The sequence below is a fragment of the Scatophagus argus genome, chromosome 3 (assembly GCF_020382885.2).
Source record: "Scatophagus argus isolate fScaArg1 chromosome 3, fScaArg1.pri, whole genome shotgun sequence".
Taxonomy (NCBI): domain Eukaryota; kingdom Metazoa; phylum Chordata; class Actinopteri; family Scatophagidae; genus Scatophagus; species Scatophagus argus.
In genome coordinates this window covers 4,285,104-4,305,403 of record NC_058495.1, presented here as the reverse complement: position 1 = coordinate 4,305,403, position 20,300 = coordinate 4,285,104, and the positions used below count along the sequence as shown (strand labels likewise).

General features: G+C 40.1%; 1 protein-coding gene across 2 annotated transcripts; it reads right to left on the bottom strand.

Moving 5' to 3' along the window:
• Positions 1 to 674: 674 nt before the first annotated feature.
• Positions 675 to 19,580, bottom strand: draxina (dorsal inhibitory axon guidance protein a). 2 transcript variants are annotated; one of them, XM_046382277.1, is made up of 7 exons: positions 18,535 to 19,580; positions 9,573 to 10,078; positions 9,102 to 9,289; positions 5,563 to 5,683; positions 4,420 to 4,512; positions 2,769 to 2,858; positions 675 to 1,937 (listed from the first exon to the last, which is right to left on the bottom strand). In XM_046382277.1, the coding sequence occupies exons 2-7, from the start codon at positions 10,054 to 10,056 to the stop codon at positions 1,825 to 1,827; spliced, it is 1,089 nt and encodes a 362-aa protein (XP_046238233.1). In that variant the 5' UTR covers positions 10,057 to 10,078; positions 18,535 to 19,580; the 3' UTR covers positions 675 to 1,824. The 2 variants fall into 2 exon arrangements, with proteins under 2 accessions (XP_046238233.1, XP_046238222.1); XM_046382266.1 differs by having other exon boundaries at positions 9,102 to 9,318; positions 9,572 to 10,078; positions 18,535 to 19,574.
• Between the last annotated feature and the right edge of the window lie 720 nt (positions 19,581 to 20,300).

Here is a 20,300-nt window from a genome sequence, read left to right as displayed (position 1 = left end):
ATTGCTGCTTTTATGTTGTTACATGGAGACAGATGGCACCTTATTGCTGACAAAAAAAAACCTAAAAAACCTATTGTTAGTAATAGGTTTCAAAATCAGTTTTCAGAAAACATCAGCTAGAACCTCATAAAAAAAGAGTCATGATTTGCGCTCTTCTGAAGTAAAATAAATGAAGGAGGGAAACAAAATATGAAATCTCTCAGCCTTCTTCAAAACATCTCGATGCTCATTTACCTACTGTGTCCAGCCACATGCTCTTAACTTGTGGTAGAAAGTGTGGGGGGGGGGGGGGGGGGTCTTTTCAACTGATGGCCTCCTAGAATAATCTTGTGACTCTTTGGCAAGGCCCAACTCCTGGCTTCGGAATAATTGGATTAACTTACTGAACTGTCTATAATGTAGTAAAAAGCTAGTTCTTCCTGAGAACTATGCCACCAGCAGCTGTAACAGTAAAATGCTGCTTTCACACTACTGTCTTTTTACTTTTTTATACTTTATTAATGGAGTATTTTTACATTAGTGCATTGATATTTGTAATTAAGTAGAGGATTTCTGGATACTTGCTCCACCACTGCCTGTGGTGGGACTGTGGCCTCATGGGAGTGAGTGAGGCCACAGTCCCATTTGCACAAACAAGACTGAGAGACAACAATCCAACATCACAGCAGACATTTTCCTAGCAAGTGTTTAATCGTGAAAACAAAAAAGACAGAAAAACACAACATATTGACAAGCCTGTCTTTTAAGAACGGTATAAATAAAACATATATTAAGACATGTAAAAGGAAGGTCAAACAGACATCTTCATTTATAATTCTACCATTAAGTACATTTGAAGAGAAATGGTGTCAATTTAACAAAAGGTTATTGCAGTTTAAACACATTCATATTTACAATACAGGACAGCAGGCTGGGTTCAAATAGTATTCACAAATAATTTTTAGAAAGAAAATGGAGCAGAGAACCAACACTATTTCAATGTAGCTTTAGTATCATTTGTGTGAGTGACAGCTTCCTTGACTCAATCTGAATCATCCTGAGGCGGTAAAAGCCTTTCATTTGGGAGTCCAAGCACCGTAATTCAGTACTAGAAATGATTTGTAAACATTATTTGACTCAGATCACCAGAGACAGAGATAATCAGATGCAGGGGAACTGTGAGAGAGATTTGCAAAGGGTTTTCCAAAACTCACAAAATCTGCTTTTTTCTGTAAAGAAATAAAAACCAACAGCAGCCCATAAAGAATTAAGTGTCACTCAGTCATGTGTTGTCAGCCACATGAATATTGTATACCAATTCAAAGCAAATTTTCTAAAAAAAAAAAAAAAAGACAAAAAAAAAAACCAAACACTAAGCCAGTGTCCTTTCCCAACCTTTTTTGAGCCGATGAAGCCGGATGCCCCCCCCCCCCCCCGGCACAATGGGTTATCACTGCCCTAAGCTTTGAAAAGCCCCTTCTCATGTTCTTTTTAAAACATGTACATGTTTCTGTGATCGGAATGACCAGAACTAAATTAAGACTGATGTATGAATTTTAACCAAACTAAATAAGTGCTTAAAGATGGTTATTTGCTGGATTAGAAGGTGTAGCTCATCCCATGATGCAACAATCAAATTATATATCCAGTTTAGTCACCTGCTATTTTGTTTTATCAGAACAGATATTGTCATTTAGTTGCTTTACACTGTAATTTTGAAAAACCAGCAAGCCTTCACCTTTCAGCACTTGGTCTGTCACCGTGGTCATGGGATGTCTGTCATGGGGTCATTTTTCCTGTTCCTCCTCTTTCAACCCCATCCATCTTGTCCCCCACCTCCTGTTCTCAGATAGTGATGAAGCCTCCTTGGTCACTGCTGACTGTCTCTGGTACCACACAGCGACCCCTCCTCCTTGTCACACGCCGCTTCCGGTGGAATTTAGCATAACAGCGAAACCCTGAAAGATAATAAATAATATAATATCTATATAATATCTCTATAGAGGGTTAATAAGATGAACTGCAAGTCTTCACATGTGCAAGAGCAATAGCTGTACAGGAATTTCATGAACAAGCAGCAAAGTCTACAGTGCCATGGAAACTAAGAATGTAAAAAATCAACATTATGAAAGTGCTAACCTACTTGCCAACCCAATCTATTGACCCCTAACACCAGTATATGACTTTTGAAATATTTATAAACAGTGAGAATAGACAAAGTGCTTATATAGATGTTAAAAGTACCATCAAAGTTATAGCTTTAAAACAAAGGTTTTGGGATATACACATATTCACTGGCTATTGGAGTTGGATAAGGTGATTGACACTAAATATGAAGTTCAAGCTGATTAGCTTAGCACAAAGACTGGAAACAAGGAGAAACTGCTGGTCTGGATCTGTCCCCAGGTAACAAAATCCACTTACAGACAATGAAACCAACACTTTGCTGTTTTAGGGTGGGTTAGCGTTATATCCTTGACTACTCTTTGGCTTTTATCAGTAATGTCATGGAGTCAATCCTCTTGTCTCACTCTCCACCAAAAACCAAATAAGCCTGTTTTCCAAAATCATTAGTCCTACTTTAAGCAGCGACCTATGTCATCTCCGAGGAAAATTCATAAATTCCGGCAGTATCCACATGCTTAAGATAAAAAGGCATGCAATAAATATCGATAAAAGCACAGTAATCAGAGATTAAAAAGTACAAAGGCCAGTACAAAGCAGAATGTAGAACAAAAGTTGTGGTACATACTATACAGCTGTAATACAGAGTGATACGCATCACTCACCTTCCTCACACATGCAGTCATCGTAGCATTTGTTGTTGAGACCTCGGTTGTGAGGTTTACACTCATGTTCTCTCTCGTCACAACAACAACCTTAAATGGAAGAAGCACATGGAAAACCCATGTGATATTAGCATGTGCATGATTCATGTGGAACACTGAAAAAGTATATGACTTCAAGTTGTGTAAGTAACAATTTCTAAAAAAAATTGCATAATCATCATAAAGGCACTTAAAACTCTCAATCAGATTCTTACTATGAATCATGAGGTCCTACATGAACACCACATGCTTCACCAAAGTTACAGTTTTGGCTATTTCTATTTAAGACTATCCCTTTCTGTGTTTTTGCCTACGAGTGAAGTCCAAATGCTGTAATGTCATAATACCAACCTTCTAATGCTATGCTTGGTGCCAGTTCCATTAAAGTCCATTGGAAATGTATAGAAAAGCACATTAAAACCCAACATATCTAGCGGTATGTTGTATGAACTTTGATAAAGAAATGCCTCGACCAAACGAAAAAAAAAACCTTCAGAGATTAGACAAATAAAGTATGTCTATAATCATGTTTGGATACTATTTAAAGACCAAACACATATGGAAAAAGCAGTCATTAGCCTATTCTCTGCAGTGTGTTCTCTCATTTGGTGGGGGCATTCTTGATCAAATGCAACCATCAAAGGTAGATATGTTGGGTTTTATTGTGCTTCTCCATACATCTCCATTAGACTTCATTAGAAATGACACCAAAGTCTGTGTTCAGAATACTAACTATTCATACTGAGTAGGACATCAAATTAGTAATGTAATGTGTTCCAGTTGTACAGTGGATTTTGTGCGTACATCACAATGGATGTATATTACATTAGCAAGAATTTCTGAGTATGCGTTAAGGGCATATACAAACTCAACTGCCCCAAAATGCATCTCTTTAGACAATCCAAATGTATGAGGCAGACAGTTCTAACAGCACACTGTGGCTGTTAAGAGGCATGACTGCACAAAATAATTAAGAATGATGTAGAGTGCAGTAGGAGCTACTCAGGACCCAGGACATTAAGGTACAGTTAAAAGAAAACAATGCAGGGACTCACATACATAATGTTGGTTTACATTTCTGACAACAATTTTTATTCAGTGGCACACAACACAGTCATGTGATACAGAGAAGAAACATTGCTTTTGTTTACTCCGGTGTCAACAGTCTGTGCTGGTAGTGGAGTATAATCATTCATTTAGTAACAGTATGCAGTACATACTGATTGAGTGTGTAGAACACAATACACAGCCAGGTACTCAATCAAATCTGATCAAACCACAAAGTCCTGTTGAAGCAAATTAACTTAATTTTTTGAGTGTTAAATGACACATGAGGATGTTTTTCTCTTACTTTTAAATTTTGAAACCAAGTGTTGATGTTTACATTACAAAGAAGGAACTGTGACAAATAAATTCTTTCATGTTCAATGTTAAATATGAGTTTTATATATGAGAATCTATTCATACCACACTATATGATTTCTGGAAAGGTGTTGTCATTATTATACTTCATAAGAAAAATAGTTGCATAAATTGACCTTAAATCTTCAGTATTTTGAAGCATCTCAGAGCTGTATTGTGGTCCAGACTGACATCTATGATGTACACTGACCTGGGAGACAGTCCAGGTGGTGGTCACACGGCTCAATGGCATCGGCGTCTACAGTCACATTTCCACTACTGAGGTTCTTACTCCGTTTCTTGTCTGCAGCAGGAAAAAGAAATGTTATTATTTTCTAGTGAAGTCTTTTATATTTGTATAAGGCCATAGACAAAAACCTATTTACTGAATTCATACAACACAATAAATATAAATATTTATATTTAACACAGGTTAAATATAGGTTACTACTTAATCCCCAGCAAGTAAAATAAAATGAAAATATACTGAATATATAGTAGGAGGCAATGAAAAAGTCACTGTGTAGTTCTATGGACATTCCAGCCATCATTGGCTACTTACTGTAGTTTCATAGAAAGTGAGATTAATGTGCTATTAAAGCAAATGATTTAAACTCACAGCTGCACTTATTTCACTTTATTTGACATCTGTGTTCAGTTCAAAGAAAGTGTCAGTAAGTGTCTCACTTGTATGGCTCTAGGGATGACAATGTCTATCTGTCTTTCAGTCTGTCAGTTGGTCCACACCTCTCTACCTCTATACCTCTACTAATATTGGAGGAATTCTCATGATCATGGTCCCCAGAAGGTAAATCCACTTTGGTTATGTCCTGATTTTTCCTCTAGTGATACCATGAGCTTGACTTTTGTGGTAAGGTATATCACCATGAAATCTGCTACAGCTCTTCCTGCAGAATAAATTCTAATTATGATGGAGATCATCTGAATTTTCCTTTAAGCATTGACAGTCTGAATATTTTTTCAGCTACTTGATAAAATATCTCAACAACTACTGGAAGGAATGCCACCAGATTTTAGATAGACATTTTAGTCCACAGAATGAATAGTGATTATTTTGGTGATCACCTGACTTTTTTCTCAAGTGTCACTATAAGGTTGACATTTTTATTTATTAAAATAACTGTTGGAGGAATTGCTCTAAGAATTTCTTGCAATAACCTCAATCCCATATTCATCTAGCACCATCATCGGGTCAAACTTTTCCAATTTCAATTTGTCCATTATTTTGGTTAGTTGGTTAGTTTAGTTTAATGTGGATAATTTCCACCAAAAAAGGCTTTACAAATCAGAACATTTTACAACCCCACACTCACAATTAAAGCTAATGGCTAACCTTTTTCCCTGGAAGACGGCCAGGTGTCCACGGGTTTCAAGTCTTCATAGTCTGTCCAGTCAAAGAGTGCCATGTCCAGCGTTGGCATCACCTCATCTTGTCCTTTTCTTCTTCCAGACCTCTGTAAAAAAGCAAACATAGCTTGAAGGGGCATCTTACATTTCATAACTAACTCTTCATTTCAGTGGGAGCATAGGGCTTAACTCCCACTCTGTAACAGAACAGCTCAGACATGCAAATCTGTAAACACCTAAACCCATCTCCAGTCATTTTCAGCATGCTGTGTCAAGGTCTGCTTCCATGGTAATATTTAAAGCATCTTCTTTATTTATGGATTCAAATACAATTGTGATCAGAATATTAAGTTGTGCATTAAAAATTAGCCTTAACTTGAACACGATCCAGCATATGAGCTCCTGTAGAGAATACATTGGAGAGATCAGGTCTGTCACGTCAGTCAGCAGTATATGACCATGGTTTGATTTGTCGATTTTTTTCTATCAGTATGGCAAGTAAACACATTCAGGGTGTTCAGCCAATCGATTTGTGTTGCAGTGAGTAGCAGTATGAGCTGCTTCATTGGTTCATAAAATACCCTCACAGAGTCAACAGAGATAGCAGCAGAGCATTAAAATTGAATTGATTGGTGACAGAGAATACAGCTGCCGCAATCTGGTATATAAGTATATATCACAGCATTTATATTGTTGATATATATGCAATATACAGACATATGGATTGAAATCTACAGTTCATTACGCACAACTACAGGCTTTGTGTGAGGAGAGCAGGCCACTGGTGCAGTCTGCAAGTGATCAGCAGTCCTCAGTGGACATTTTATTTTTCCTGTACTGTTTGTGTGATTTAGTTCAACGAGATGTTTAAATATACACAGTGTTTCAGTCAAATAAACCACTGATTTTGGTAGAAGCCTCATAGCATTGTGAGGGAAAGGTACTTTTCAAAGTAATTTCTTTCTTTATTCTGAAAGTATTTTTTTGCCTTATTTATTTCAGCAACCATGGTTTCATCATGGTTGCCAATTTTTTTGTCAAACCAACAAATACTCATACTCGAGCAACAAAAGGCTCTTTTCCTCACAAAACAACTGATGTGACTGGTACAAAAATGTCTTATGCAGTTTATCTGGTTGAGGCAACTAAATGTATTTGATTAAGGTTAATAAAAGAAGCTGGTCCATGATGGAAAGAAACAAACACTGACCATTGGTAGCTTACAAGGTGCAAACTGCTGCTGTTAAAGTCATTTAACTTTTGTCTATACCCACACAAAAGAAAAATCAAAGTCTTACTCTAAAGCCACAGAAGACACTTCACTGACACTCCTCCGAGAATAAAATGTTAAAATGAAAATGTTCAGGAGAATGCTGCAATGCCATTTTGCTGAGAAGTTGCAGAAATGTTTTATGGACAAAGAAACTTTGCCTGACTTTGTGTTGGTATTGGGGAGACTAGATAACCAACTGAATTTTGGAGGGAACGGATTCTTGAAAGTCAAAGTCAGATAAGAGTATGATGACAATGCTGTAAAACAAAGTCTCTGGTAGATAGCACAGCCTCAACCTTCTGCAAAAATACCATTAAATCATTACCACTATCATTTTCCTCTCACAGTGGAAAACAAAATACAAATGCTTGACTGTATAATTAGGTCAGCAGGACTTTGAAATGCCTCCTGAGGAATATCTGATCCGAGAAAGACATCCATCAAAAAATAAGAATCAACTTCTTCATGGAAACAGATCCATACCTGTTTCCTTTCACCCTCAGGAAATGAGTCTGAATGGAAATATCAATTAGATTAATTGTAGGGGGCTACCTCCTTGTGCTCGGCTGCTCATTAAACCATCAACAGAAGATCGAAAATTAATTAAGAAGCCTTGCCACATGATCGTACCACTGAAACAAGGTTCATTAAAGGTTAGTACTTTCTTCTATGGTCCAATAATCTTTGATTGCTCTCATAGCAAAGACTATGACAATCCAGTCTACTGACATCAAACAGAGACAGACCAGGGAAGCCAAAAAGAGCTGTCAGCACCTCACGAGATTTTGCTGAAAACTGAATGCAGTGCACATTGACTATCCTCACTAGTAAAATGACAGCACCGGTTGTTTGCTTGATCGCCTAAAATGACCAGGTTAACGTTTTCCTAAAAAACAGTATCTTGTAAATAAAGAAAATTTGGTTATGTCAACCCCGCGACCCTGACAGATAAGCGGTATAGAAAATGGATGGATGGTTATGTTAACCTTTAACCATAGAGGTGGCTGATCAGACATTTTCATATGAATTGTTTTTGTAACATTTATGAGCTTTGATCTTAATTTGGAGGATATGCTGATTGCTGCCACTACTGTAATTGGTAGTATCAGATAATGATGTCGGGCCCCTTAAACTTTATGTCAGAACAGAAATGTCTTCGTGGTTGTAAAATCAAAACTGCAAACCACCAAGGCTTGCTAAAAATGAGGATGAAGCGAGGTTTTGAGTTTTGAAAGCTAAGATAAAGGGTCCCTTTTCAACATTTCAGTGGGACAACAGATAAAACATCGCCTTTTCAGCAAACAATGGCTGGTTTATAGTTTACAGTTTTTTTCTGTTGAGAAACTAGTTGTAGTCCCAGCACGTGTCCTACTGCTGAGCTCTTGTGAGGAATAATAATTTGAAATGAAAAATCTGTTCAGAAGAATGTCTTCAGTCAAAACTTAACGAAAATATAATGCAGAGAGAGATTCTTTAAAAAATATCTACACTTTGTTGTCTTGAGCAGAACTCCTTAACAAAACAACTGTCAATCAAACAGAGTCTGTCATCCGGAAACTAAAGCAAATATTTCCCACAATGCCCTACAAGCTGTTGGGTTTTAGTAACAGCAGCTGTGACAAATGTAAAAGCTTTCATTAAGTGGGCACCGGCTCAGTATCTATTGACATCAGGTGCCGTCTTGTCTCGAAGAGCCTCATTTGTAATGGTTCCAGGATAAAAGGAGGCTCGGGAAGACGTGATTTTTTTTCCTTATAAATGCTGTTTATACATACTGTTGAAGCATCATGCTGGGTGAATGTGACAGGTGGTGAGTGGTGCCCCATGCACTCCTGTAGATTTTTCAGTGCATGTGCCCAGTGCTGGACAAAACAAAAAAAATACCATTCTCTGTGCTCACATACATTTTGTCCTGCCATGGTTTCTAATAAAGGCAGTTACAGAAAATGTGCTGCCGGACTCTGAACTGTATGATTTTGGTCCCGGAGGCATAGTTTTATTATAGAATACTGTCATATTTATCATACATACTGCGACCAGTGAGTTTGGTGCGCTTGACAATATTTTTCACAAGCAGTGCTTTCAGGTGCACACCGTAGAGTGTGTCATTTCCAAGATGAGCTATGAGGTTTGGGGCAGCATAACGGCAGTAATGGGGCCCATTTTCGCTCTATTTCTCCCCACACACTGGGATCACACTGAGGCACAACAGATGCAGCCTTTAATAAGCACTTGGGTTTCCTTGGGGTTACCTGGGGTTTGGTGGAGGCCGGGGGTGTTGGGGGATGCTCGTTCATCACCGTGGTAACCATGGAGGAGCCAGAGCCAAAGACGGCAGCGATGGGGGAAGGGGTTTCACTGGACGGGGTCATTCTGAGGGAGGGGGAAGCTGCAGAGGAGAAGGAGGGTGGATCCTCCAACTGATCTCTGTCTTTAAAAGCTGAGCTCAGGTCAGGATCAGGAAGAGACAGACAGGACAGAGATCAAGACACATAATTATACCAAAACTGATGTGCTATGACTCCAAAATGCACAGTTTACAAAAAGGCACGCAACCATTTTTGTTCAAAATTTAAAAAAAACAAAATAAACAAACAAACAAAAAAAAACCAATACAAAAAAAATCAATCTAGGGTTCTGGAGTTTTTCAACAAAAAAAAGAAATGAGGTCTTGGTGATTCTGACCCAGTCTATGTTCTCCATGTCTGGATCAGGCCACTCACCTTTTCCATGCCTCCCCTTGTCATGCCGACTCCCTTGTCTCCTGTGCTCCAAATGGTGTCCATGTCCATGCCCCTTTCCTTTGCGTGTCCCCAGAAGGTCATTTTCCCGGACCTGAGAGGGACTCTTCATACTCATTCGAACTCTTTCTCTGTCCCTGCCTGGGCCCATCTCCAGTCTCACTGGGCTCAAACTCTCCAGGCCTGTCCCATCATCCTCAGGCCTGGCCAGGGGGTGCAGGGGCCTGTGGGAGAGCAGACCAGCTCCAGCTTTGGCATTGCGGGTGCCCTGGCCCCCGTGCCCTCCACGGTCCCTGTTGTGACGGTGGCCCTGTAGACCTTGCAGGGGGTGCTGCAGGGTGTTGCTGCCACCTGCTGAGGTCTGTGCCTGTCTCCTCTTTCCATGAGGGGTTCCAGGCTCAGTGCTGTGCGACAGGACCAGGGTCGCAAACGAGACCGTCAGTAAAAGACTCCAGGAGACCGCCATTATCTGTAAAGGATAACGCCACCTGTTGGCAAGACAAAATGCATGTTAAAGCTGCACACAGTCAGCTTGTAATTAGAAAAAATTTATAGAAACTTTAAGTAGATTTAAGGGCCAATTAATTAACTGATTGTTAGACTGCCGAACAATTAGTTAACAACTATTTCGATTATTGATCGATTGATTGATTATTGATAAATAATTAATTTCTCATGGAAAAACAACAATCAAATATTCTTTTTTATGGGGGCTTGCAGATATGGTCATAAAAAAATTTTATGGGTTTGGGCTGACCAGCAGCAGACTAATCAGAAGACACTTTGAGCTTAAGAAAACAGCATTTTTCACTATTTTTCAAAATTGTATGGATCAAATGGTAAGTGGATTAATCAAGACAGTAACTGGCAGATTAATGGAATATCAGTGAGACAGCCCTATATCCAGTGACTTCTTGATTTGCATGCACAGTATGTACTCCAGCATTTGACAGCAAAACACTCAACAAAACACCTGTTGGGGACAGCACTGGAAGTCACTGGAATTTACTGTACCTACCTGCCATCCCGTGTGAATGAATATTAAGCAAATTAGCAGCTTATCATAGGTTTAGTTCTCAAAATAAATACGGTCAGTGCTGCATTCCTTTAAAACTTCAAAATCTATTTGCAATTCTAATTTTACAGAATCATGACTATCTAGAAGTCTACACTTGAGGGTGACTCCAAATGACATCAGTAATCCTCTGACCTCTGATATAGTGCCACCATTAGGTTAATATTTGTAGTTTTGGGTGAAATTTCTCAATTGGAATTTGACACGCACATTCATTTCTCCATTAGTATAAATGCTAGTAAGCGTAGTGATCCTTTCCTCCTGCATCATCATCATAAGTCCATCCTATCTATTTGACCAGTACTGAACATGGTAACCATAATAAGCTATTTGCTAAACATCGACATGTTAGGGTGGTCATTTTGAGCATTTTACAGTGCTAACTAATTAGTTAAAAAAAAAAACACTGATGAACATGGCTGTAGTCGTTTCAGGTATGTATGTATTATTTTGTCAATAGCCGGTCGGTGGCTTGTTAAGCTACAGCTTTGGATAAAAGATTTTACTTGTGTACTGAGAGCAAACATCAACCCTAATTGACACAAGCAGAATTTTGAAAAATTCTCAAAAAGGCTTCCCTCACTAACTTAGACCCCCAGGCATTTAAAGCCCCTATCTGAAACCACATAAGTCCTCCGGTGTTGTGATGTGTCCACTGTCCTGCTGTGTTCATTCTTCCATCCTACAAATTCAGACTACACCACTCTCAGCCTCTTGAGTGGGCCCATTTATCTAGCCTTGCTGGGTTTGTGGAGGTGATAAAGAGATGGACAGACACTTGTGCTTCTTTTTAGAAATGACTTCTCAGCCTTCATTCCTGTAGCTTCATGCCTTACTCAATTTGAGAAACTGCACAGCACACATCCTTCATCGCTGCCTATTCACAGGTCTCAAGAGCCCTCCAACCGTACCTTTCATTAGAAAAGTCAACATATCTGCGAGGTGTGACTGAACTGAAATATGAGGTTCTGTGTATCTGCAGTAAAAGCCCAACACTTTGTCCATACGTGAATAAAATGAAGGTGCTGAGCCTACGAGTGAAAGCACCTTTTTCTCTTTTATTCCCATATTCTAACCAAAAACCAAAGCCAAACCAAGTGTGCAACTGTCTGCCATTTTTATTCAAAACACATTACACCAGATGAGACAACACCAGCTGTTTTCATTATAAAAATGGTCATGTCATGTAAGACGACAGGTCGTGGCATTTTTTCTAAATATGATTTGATTTGTTTTGTCGTCCACTTTTAAACACTGAGACAGTCCACTTACAGAGAAAACACCATTGTGGTGCTGTGGAAGCTAACTCCTTTGTGTTAAAAGACAATCGGTGACGGTGCAGGACATACAGAAAATCAATGGGGGAGTAAGGGAGGAAGGATTGAGCTGCTGCTGATGGTGTGTGCATGTGTTGTATCTGTGTGGGTGAGGAGAGGAGTTGGGGGGGATGGTGTTAAGATCTCTGCTCCTTCATCACACTGACACACACCAAGTTTAAAACGAACACCCTTGGGTTTACAGTAGGCTACTTGTTTCTAAAAACAAGACAGTGGCAGTAGGTTGTGTGTGCAGGGAGGAGAGGATGCTGGTGATGCAAGGGGAGATTTGCTGTGTGAGGCTACGTCCTAGGGGATTCAGAGGCAGACTGCATCAGCTGGCCTCTGGGAGTTTGACCAGCTGTGCAGTTTGCAAACAAGAGTGTGAGGCCGGCTGCTGAGGTGAGACCTTTATCTCCAAACAGGCCATCAGGGAGCCGAGTGGGGGGGGGGGGGGGCAATCAGCCGTGTCATGCTAAACACACAGGATCACGCTCTGTCTGCTTGACACATAAGGTGATGATACTGTCAAGTGGCCTGGAATCTGTATGGCCAAAAGGGTCATTTAATAAGAAAACCAACTGAACTGTAGGGTGAGGCAGTGTAGATAGAGGATTATCTAAAGGATGCCATAGACTAGACAGATTCTATTCATTTTCTATGGAGATCCAGCCATATGGTGCATGATGGATATGCCGCAGCGAGTCCACCTCAAATTGGATCAATGAGTCTGTCCAGGGCAAGGGACTAGGCTCAGTTCAAACTGCTGAACTAGGCAAAATGATATGAATCAGGATTCTGGTACTCCATTGCCTATGTTTCACCTCAAATGTTTTCAGAAATGTATTTTAGCGTACCATTTAGCAGTACTATGAGAGAGTTTGTAACCGAGTTGGAAAATGCTTGATTTCTGACTGAAAAAATGGCAGCTCATATACCAGTGTTGAACCTAAGTGAGATATGCAGGTACCAACAAGAACTGGGCGGATCTGCTTTTTCTTCTTTTGATTCCTGAACCTTATTTTGATTGGTAGGCTCGTTGTTTTCTCCGTTTCCAGTCTTTCTAAACTAATTTAATCTGCTCAGCTCCAACATCACATTTACTGTGCAGACATGGGACTGTTATTGTTCTCCTCAACTAATCAAGCAAGACAGCTAATAAGCCATTTATTCATAGAAATACTCCCACACAATCTACCCTTTGAGTAGCAAATACTTAAATAGAATTTTGGTGGACTATTACTTTAATGTTCCTTTAAGATTTAAGAGATTTTTCTTTGATGTCAGGAATCAAAAGAAAGAAAAGCAGATCTATCAATTTCTTGGTCATATCTGTGTATCTCATTTAGGATTAACACTCAAAATGTTTGCAGATGTAGAGCCAGCATAGAATCAGCTGAGGTGGAGATAATAACAGGAGGTGAGAAACAATATGACCCTTCAAAAAATTAATTTTCCAGACATAAAAGAAAGCCATAAGGCCTCCATAGAAAGAGAAGGCACCACGCGTCGACCACGTCAAATCTCCAGCCTGAATAGACCTGTCATGAGAAAGAGAAGATGGAGGGGGAGCGAGCGTCTCAGCACTGCAGTGCCCTGTTTTCCTCTCTCACACTTTCATGTGTTGCTAACAGGTGGTCCTTTGAGGAGACACAGGATGGGGATGATAATGGAGCACTCTGGGTGGCATTCCGGGTTTTAAGCACAGTCTCTTGTGTGTGATAAACAACCTCCACGAACAACAAAGCCTCCTGCCAGAGCCTGTATTATACATGACTGTGTGTAGTAGGCAGGGCGCAGCAGGGCGAGCATCTGCTACGGAGGCGATGGGAGGCCAAACGAGTCGCCTGGAACTGACAAGTTTCATTCCCAAATGAGATAACGCACCATTTCAATGGCAACATTTAAACAGTCACTGATACTGTGCAGAAAAGTGAATCAAATTGTAAAAGTTTTTCTTATTTAAGCTGGAGACATTTCTGTTGAATTTGGTGAGCTTGTCACACATATTCTTGTGCCCCAGTCAGGATTTAACAATATGTAAATATCAGTTTCATTATTACCTAATGTTGCTCACTGAATGTGATCAAATGACACCAATGCAGTCCAAAGGGCGATTCCCCAGTTTTTTAAATGCTAATTAATGAATATCTAAGCACAGTTTTTCCCTCATTTTATCTGTTGCTTACTTATTTCTTAACATTTGCCATAGTAAAAAAAAAAAAAAAAAAAAAAAAAAAATTAACAGCAAGATTTGAAACCATGTTTCAAGTTAACACATTTTCGGCTCCCTAAAATGGAAATAGAGCCTTTTCAGATATAAATGTTTGGTGAAACTCTTGGTGAAACACTTCAAAATAAGAGACCTCACAATGAATTCATGAAAACCTTCTTCAATTTGACCACAATTTTAACTTTTGATCGATAACTAATTTGCAGTGAAACGCATAAATCAAGATGCATGCTGCATATTGCATGTTAATTTTCATTCAAATCACAAATTATACATTGTTGTGTACATTATAACTTCATTCACAACTTTAAAGCAGTAGAAACGATAATGTGGCCTTACAGCCAATAGAACATGTTCATGATGTGGCAAGCTTACAACACAGAAGTAACAGAGTATAAAACAACATATAAATAAAGCTTTTTGAAAGGGACAAAACAGTTCTTGGACAACTTTATCTCTCATTTTGATCTCAAGTGGGATTTAAGATCTTTACGCTGGATTTATTGAGGTTGGGTTTATTGATGTCTGAGCTCAGTAAAGTTTGGACAGGAAATATGTGCTGCAATAAAGAATATATGAAATCTTAAAATCAATTCTGCATTTTTAGGAAGCCTGAGCAGGGAAGCTAAAACTGGTTTATTATTGTTTACGTTTGATAGGAAACACAATATATGTGTATGTCAGAAGCTTTTATAAGCACAGTGCGCAGTGAGAGCGAGACAGACACCAGGGAAATATGAATCAGAACACTGTCATAACTATGTAGTGATAGGTAATCTTAGCAGGAATTACAAGGGGGAGGGACTCTATTAGAGGGCTGGATGATGGAGCTGTGATGAGATCAGAGACCTCTCTCAAGTCTGTGATCAGTCGGTCAGTCCCTTAAGCATGGCGGCACCTCTGTGACACTTGTCACAAAAATATACTTAACAGCGAGTGGACCCTGATCTGCTGCCAAGATGAGGAAGGCGTGAGAGGCAGTGAGGCGGAGAAGGAGGCGACCCTGGTATTAAACTGCTGTACGTGTGCATCTTTTAGCTTCACCTGCTGTGACACCAAACCTCCAGGAGCCATCTGCTCCTGTTGTTTTATCTCATAGAAACCAGCAGGGCCATAAGGATCCAGCAAACAAAGACTCCAGAAACAGGCTGTTGAAGCTGAGCTGTCAGGTCAGGCAGAGGCCACCTTCAAGACTTTTTTTTCTTTTCCAGGCCACATAGCGAAAATACACATTTAAAGGAAGAGCAAATATTTTGGAAAATTAGATGAGATGATAAAGCTACAGCCAGAAGCCAAGTGACTTAGCTTAGCATAAGGACCACAAACAGGGGGACACCCTGGCTCAGCTAACATGTCACATTTCATTTGTTTAATCCACACAAAACCTATAGACTGTAAAAACAACAATTAATGTTATGTGCTGGACTATTACCAGCTGACAAATCATCCGGCACACGGTTCACTTTGGGGGTGTGAAAGTACGCAGGACCAAACCAAATGTCTCCTGCTGTGCTGTTCACTGAGCAGTAACTTAATTATTTATCAACAGACCTGACAGATAATGACAGGAAACGATTAAACGTAGCAGACACAAAGAAAAATAAATGTATTGTCTGCCGTGTCACAAGTGCAATTCGGCAATGCAACACTGAGTATTTCACTCATAAACACTTACTTTCATATCGCTCATCTTATGTAAAATAGGTCTACCTTGCACCATCAAATTATCAGAAATATCAGCTGGGTAACAAGCACCCAAATTACAGCTCCCGTGAACGCCTCTGCATAATAAACACCTCTGCCAGACTGCAGTTCACACCATAAAACTTCATTTCCTCAAGGGCCAATACCACTGACTTCAGCAATATAAAAGCGCTTTGTCTCCCAAAATCCTCTGCAAACAATAGTGTGGGATTCACACATCGACTGGGAGGATTTTTGCAGCTTTTAGGTGTATATTGGATGGCAAAGGCCCCTGGAAGCAACACAGGGTGATAAAAAAAACAAAAAAACAAAAAAAAACAAGAGCCATAAGGAAGGTCCATCTGTCAGCTAGTGAGCCAGAGCAGAGAGTAGGGAGACACCAAATGATTCAGTGGTAATTTGGTTGCAGGTACAACAGATGTGGGGTGAGAGCAGAACATTGTCACTGATGCACGGTAACATCAGTGACATCCTGCAACGTGGGAATCTGCTGTTTGAGTGCACTGAGGCCTGCATGTGCACGTTCACACACACACACACACAAAGACGTTCTCTCTGTTACAATCAATGCATGCACACAAATACACACTCACAGCAGGGAAACCTCCTCGAGACACCCACACAGAGGCATGTTCCAAAAATGCTGTGAGACACAAACAGCACCAGAAGCACAGCAAGAGGCATCCCACAGAGAGGAGAGAGAACGAGCGAGACAAAAGGGAGGAAGGGGTGGGGGGTACTGAGAGGAAAGGAGAAAATAAGATGTAATGCAGTGGGAGAGGAGAGGGAGAAAGATGTGAGACGGAAACAAGAGGGAGGGAAAGGAGAGAGACTGAAATCAAAGCGGGAGAGTTAGACAGAGGGAGGATTTATAATGTCTTAATTAGAACAAAGTGTCGGTGGCATCTTTCATTTCGTGGCAGATAAGGACACCAGCTGAATCCCTTCGAACACACAGAAAACAACAAAGCTTTGGCCTCCGAAACCAACAGCAAAATTTGTTCTTTGCTAACCCGTGAAATGTGGACACCTGGGGCTGCATTTGGACGCTCCGCATGGGAACAGTTTGACCGGTCAGCAGGGGGGGAAACACTCCTGTTTAGAGCTGATCAAGTGAAGCATGTAAACGCATTATATGAACCCAAAGTTTCATTCCCCCTCCTTTGGTTGAAGCAAGCAGCATTGACTGCCTGTCAATGTTGAAAGAGACTTGATCAAACAGATGCAGACACGCTTGGCAGTGATGTTCAAGGCGAGTTTCAGAACACGGTGAGGGAGAGCGAATGGATGTTTGGTAGTGTAGCCTTTTGGCTGGAGCTCATAACTCAGGGTGAATTAAATAAAGAGAATTGCATGTGTACTGACTGTCACAAAACTAAAAAAGAAAAAAAAAAGATTCTTTAGAAGTTCTTAGAGTCCTTGTTTGGCATTTTGGGGCTGGATAATCTCTATTGGTTTGAAAAATTCATGCTTCCACACTTTTTTGTAAAATACTAAAATTAATTTCCATTTGAACATCAAATGATGTTAGATAGGTAGATAGATATACTTTATTAATCCCAGACTGGGAAATTACAGAAATCATGTTAGTGTGTCCTTGGGTTGTCTTTTCATTTTTTACTTATTAGTGAATCTGAGCTTTGAGTTTTAGCCCGAGGTCGACTCACTATGTGGTCTCTTCACACTCCTGATCATGTCTGATGCGTCCCTGCTGATTGACTTGCTATTAATGAACATCATCTCATTAATGTGAGTACACAAACGTTGCTCCTTTGCAGCAGGTTTCACTTTTAATTGCATGGTGTCACACTGAGACTCCCAACTTTAATCTCTTGCTTCCCCCAACCTCCATCCTTTCCTTTATCTCTCTCTCTCTCATAAACACACACACACACGCAGTTTCTCACAGTCTTTGGTGTGCAGTGAGCAACAATGAGCTGTCAAGAAGAGATAATCGCTGCAATCATTTCTGATTCTCCTCACCACTCATCCAATAAATTTCTTTGTGATGCCGATCTGATTTTAAAGCATGACAGCAGGAAACACCACAAAAGTTCAATTGATTATCGCGTGAACTCTGCCTTTCCGGTACCAAACCAAATCTAATTTGCTGTTTGCTAACAGTTATTTTGTTAATCGACACTCTTCATGCAGGTAAAACTGCCTGCTTTGTCAGTGAAACTGGAAAAGGAACCATTAGCATTAATTAAATTAAGTTTTGTGATATTATTAAAATGAGACATTCATGCGCTTTTACGCGCAGAAGGAAATCATGGCGATCCTGTGGTACATAAAAATAGATTGTTCGGGACAACTGTGACAAATCTGTAATTCTCATAAGCATTGTAATCAATTATTTCTGCAGGACTGACAACTAGAAAGGATCTATCGTATGTGTATCTAACATAAAATAAGGCACCACGGGGTTTATGCCCTACATTCCATAAAGTCATAGAAAACTCATCTGAACGTCAATTAAACAACGCAAAAACCCTTTAAGGACGTTAAAGACACGACAGCTCACTGGGCTTTTGTTAGCAGTGTGGGTGAACCCGGCGAAACGCTATTAACCAAGCCAAGCACTCATGCAATTAGTGTATAAAGACAACTCCTTACCCGCGGTAGGCTGTTTGTTATTTCCTTTGTTGTTGTTTATGGTTTGATTAGCACCTCGGTCATATGGCTGCAGGCTGACGGTGGACAGGTCCGACACGCAGAAGCAGCAGCAGTAGCAGCGGCACCTCTGTAGTCTTCTCTCCGTGCGCCCCGGGATGTGCTGAGTACCCGGACTGTCTCCTGCTTCTTAAGAGGAGGAGAGCCACCACCGGCTCCGAGTGCGCGCTCCGGAGTGCGCGTCCGCGTGGCTGATTGGCTGGATGTCTCTTAGCGCTGCTTGTCCCAAAAAGGGACATCAAGAAGCCGATTTGTATTGTCACTGGTACCCTATTGTATTGGTATGTTTTATCAGTAGGCTATTTTGTGTCGTTTTTCTGGAGGTAGAGACCAATACAACAGAGATCAGATGTTTTTCATATGGGAGCCATGACGATTTTTCAACAGCCTGTCAAAAATGTGGGCTAAATGTGGGCTATCACATCTGACACAGTATCTGAGCAGGAAATGCCCTCAACCGGATCCGGTAACTTCACACAATCAATAATTCAGTAAATCAAATGCAATAATTTGTTCCAAAACGCACTAAAAGTCCATACATTTTTAAGTAACTAGCTTTGATCTGAGGATCTTTTTCGTTTTTGGACGGATCCCCTTACAATTAAGGGAATTTTTTGGGAGTTTAAGAGTTCAGCACTAACACTGCACTTTTGACTTTGTCAGACTTACAATGGGCAGTTTACGAATAAAGATCAAATGCAGCTTGACCATTGTCAGTTCAGTTGGGGATGTGGTCCAGTAGTGCTAGTAGCATCTAATGGATGAGTCATGCCAGTTGCAGCTAATGGGCCAGCTGCAATATGAGTATGTTAGCTGCTGCTAATGATGAGTTATGGTGGTAGCCGCTAATGTAGCTGCTAGCCATAAGCAGAGATGAGGAGCAGCTCACAAAGGTGTGGTAGCCTTTTCTAACTCACCACTCTTAGATGTCTTTTTTAAATTTCAAACTTGTTGTCTACAGTCCAAATGTATCCGATTCCACAGAGCTCACTAAGATGTTTCCCAATCACATGTGAGTGTAATGGTTGAGTGTGGCTTCCTTTCTAAATCCACATCTATCTTTAGTTGTTGATAATAAAAACAAATGTGAGTTAGTGTTTACTTCTCAGGGTATGCCAAAACAGAAGATTGTAGCTGGCATAAAATACACTTTTTTTTTTTTTAGCAGAAAACAGTTCCAAGAATCTTTCAGAGCACCTTCAGCAACACTCATTAGAGAGTTTGGTGGTGGATATCCTCTGCAGTCAAACACTGTGACCGTATTTTTCATGGCCTGTTCTTTCTTGATCTCACAAAGTCAACTGACTGCAGAGTGCTAGCAACACTAATTCCAAATCTACACCATGAGTCTGTTGTCTGTCAACGAGTTTAATGCTTTATTGCAGAACGATTGTTTACAAATCACTTGAGGGAACTGGTCGACATTTAGAATTTCAGTCTCTTTTGTTTTGTGTGTCCGCCCTGAAAAATTGCTTGTTAGCGTTATTGAAACCAATAAACAAGCTTTATACTCATTTGGTTTGAGGACAAACAATGCTGACAAGTCATTTAGTGACGTGTGAGTGTAACACAGAGAAACAGAGTCTGCTGAAGGAAGATAACAAGCTTAAATTTAAAATGCCTTTAGAAATGTATTATATGCTCAAACATCTTACACTGTAATGGATCCAGTTTTGACTTCTTTATTTTAATTTAGTATGTACCATGCA

What these genes read in the sequence shown, in the direction of transcription:
- draxina (XM_046382266.1), bottom strand. Translation starts at nt 10,056, where the DNA reads ATGGCGGTCTCCTGGAGTCTTTTACTGACGGTCTCGTTTGCGACCCTG. An exon ending in GCCGTCTTCCAGGGAAAAAG is followed by an intron (nt 4,513 to 5,562) that starts GTTAGCCATTAG and finishes TTCCTGCTGCAG; the next exon opens with ACAAGAAACGGAGTAAGAAC. An exon ending in CCACCTGGACTGTCTCCCAG is followed by an intron (nt 2,859 to 4,419) that starts GTCAGTGTACAT and finishes CTTCCATTTAAG; the next exon opens with GTTGTTGTTGTGACGAGAGA.